The 1,211-nt window shown below is 55.0% G+C and overlaps 1 protein-coding gene across 1 annotated transcript in view; it reads right to left on the bottom strand.

Annotated features, from left to right (window-relative positions):
* Positions 1 to 3: 3 nt before the first annotated feature.
* NOB1 (NIN1/RPN12 binding protein 1 homolog (S. cerevisiae)) overlaps positions 4 to 1,211 on the bottom strand; it is a gene marked incomplete at its 3' end in the record, with an annotated part of 3,928 nt that continues 2,720 nt past the window's right edge. Inside the window, exon 4 of the mRNA XM_011942931.1 lies at positions 4 to 20. Within this exon, the coding sequence (XP_011798321.1) occupies positions 4 to 20 (17 nt within the window). The remainder of the gene's footprint in view (positions 21 to 1,211) is intronic.

The raw sequence follows: 1,211 nt of genomic DNA, 5'->3' as shown, positions 1-1,211 counted from the left end.
GGCTCATGTCAGACGTTGTCCTGGGAGACACAAAAGGAGACGATCTGCGCCAAAGCCACAGGCAGCAAACGCCTCCCCAGAGTACAAGGTGGATCCCGGGCCTCAGTAGAAGAAACAGGGCAGGGCTGAACCGCACCACACATGTCACAAACATGAAGGCCACTGAAGCTGTCGGCAAAGGGCCGCCGCGTCCCTCTGAGGGATGGATAAAGCACAGGAGGGGCGGGTAAGGAAGTGTGCAAGCGAGCAGGATGCAGTCAGGTGAATCCCGACCCTTCCTGCACACCGCCAGGCTGTTCTGTAGGGTTCACATCACTAGTCCTGGGAGGATGGCACCATCTCCATTTTACAGATGGGGAAACTGAGGCAAGTTAAGACAGCTTGCTCAAGGTCACCCAGCTGGTCCATGGCAGATAAACCCAGGCAGTCTGGCTCCAGAATCAATGCCCTTCACATCACGGCACTTTCTCGAGGGGCAGCTTGTCACACCACGAGCTACCTTCTCTCTGAACGTCAGCCTGGGTGTTAACTCAGGAGCAGCTCTGGAGGCGGCAGAGCGTATTAATGACACAGGAAACACACTGCCGTGGCTGAACGAAGCCCGGGCGCTGAGGACAGACCCAAGGCCTCCCCCGCCTATGCACTCAAGCCCTGTGGACAGTGGACCCTGGACAGGAGGAAGTTGCTGCTGTCAGCGGCAAAGCAGCGGCCCTGGTCCCTGTTCTTCTGGAGTTCTCCATCAGTTCCCAATGGTCAAGACACAAGAGCTGGGTGGAATAGCTGGAGAAGCCAAATGCCTTACCCGAAGTCTCTGGTGAGTGAACTAAGCACCTCGTAACAAGTGTTGGGGCCTAATTATTTTGTACAGCAAACTGTGCAGTCACGGGGCTAATCTGACAAGAATGAAGAACCTTCCAAGTGTTTCTAAGAATTGAGTGTTAATCTGGTGAATTTAGTGCTTCTGTAACAAAGGACGTTGGAGAAAATGGAATTTTATGAAGCCAGGAGCTTTACTGTCATGAGCCTGAAACAGCAAAATGACATGAAGCTTCAGAGGAAGGTGCGGGCCACTCTGAGGAGCGGCAGAGCCACACTGGCTGGCGGGGCTGGGCCCCAAGCCTGAGTGCTGGGTTATGCTCAGGCCTTCAGGGAATGAGGCTTCACACAGGCAACTCCCCGCCCAGTGGAAGAGCTGGGGACCCAGAGAGGCA

The sequence above is a fragment of the Colobus angolensis genome, unplaced genomic scaffold (assembly GCF_000951035.1).
Source record: "Colobus angolensis palliatus isolate OR3802 unplaced genomic scaffold, Cang.pa_1.0 Scaffold2124, whole genome shotgun sequence".
Lineage (NCBI taxonomy): Eukaryota > Metazoa > Chordata > Mammalia > Primates > Cercopithecidae > Colobus > Colobus angolensis.
This window is presented reverse-complemented; position numbering and strand designations above follow the sequence as displayed.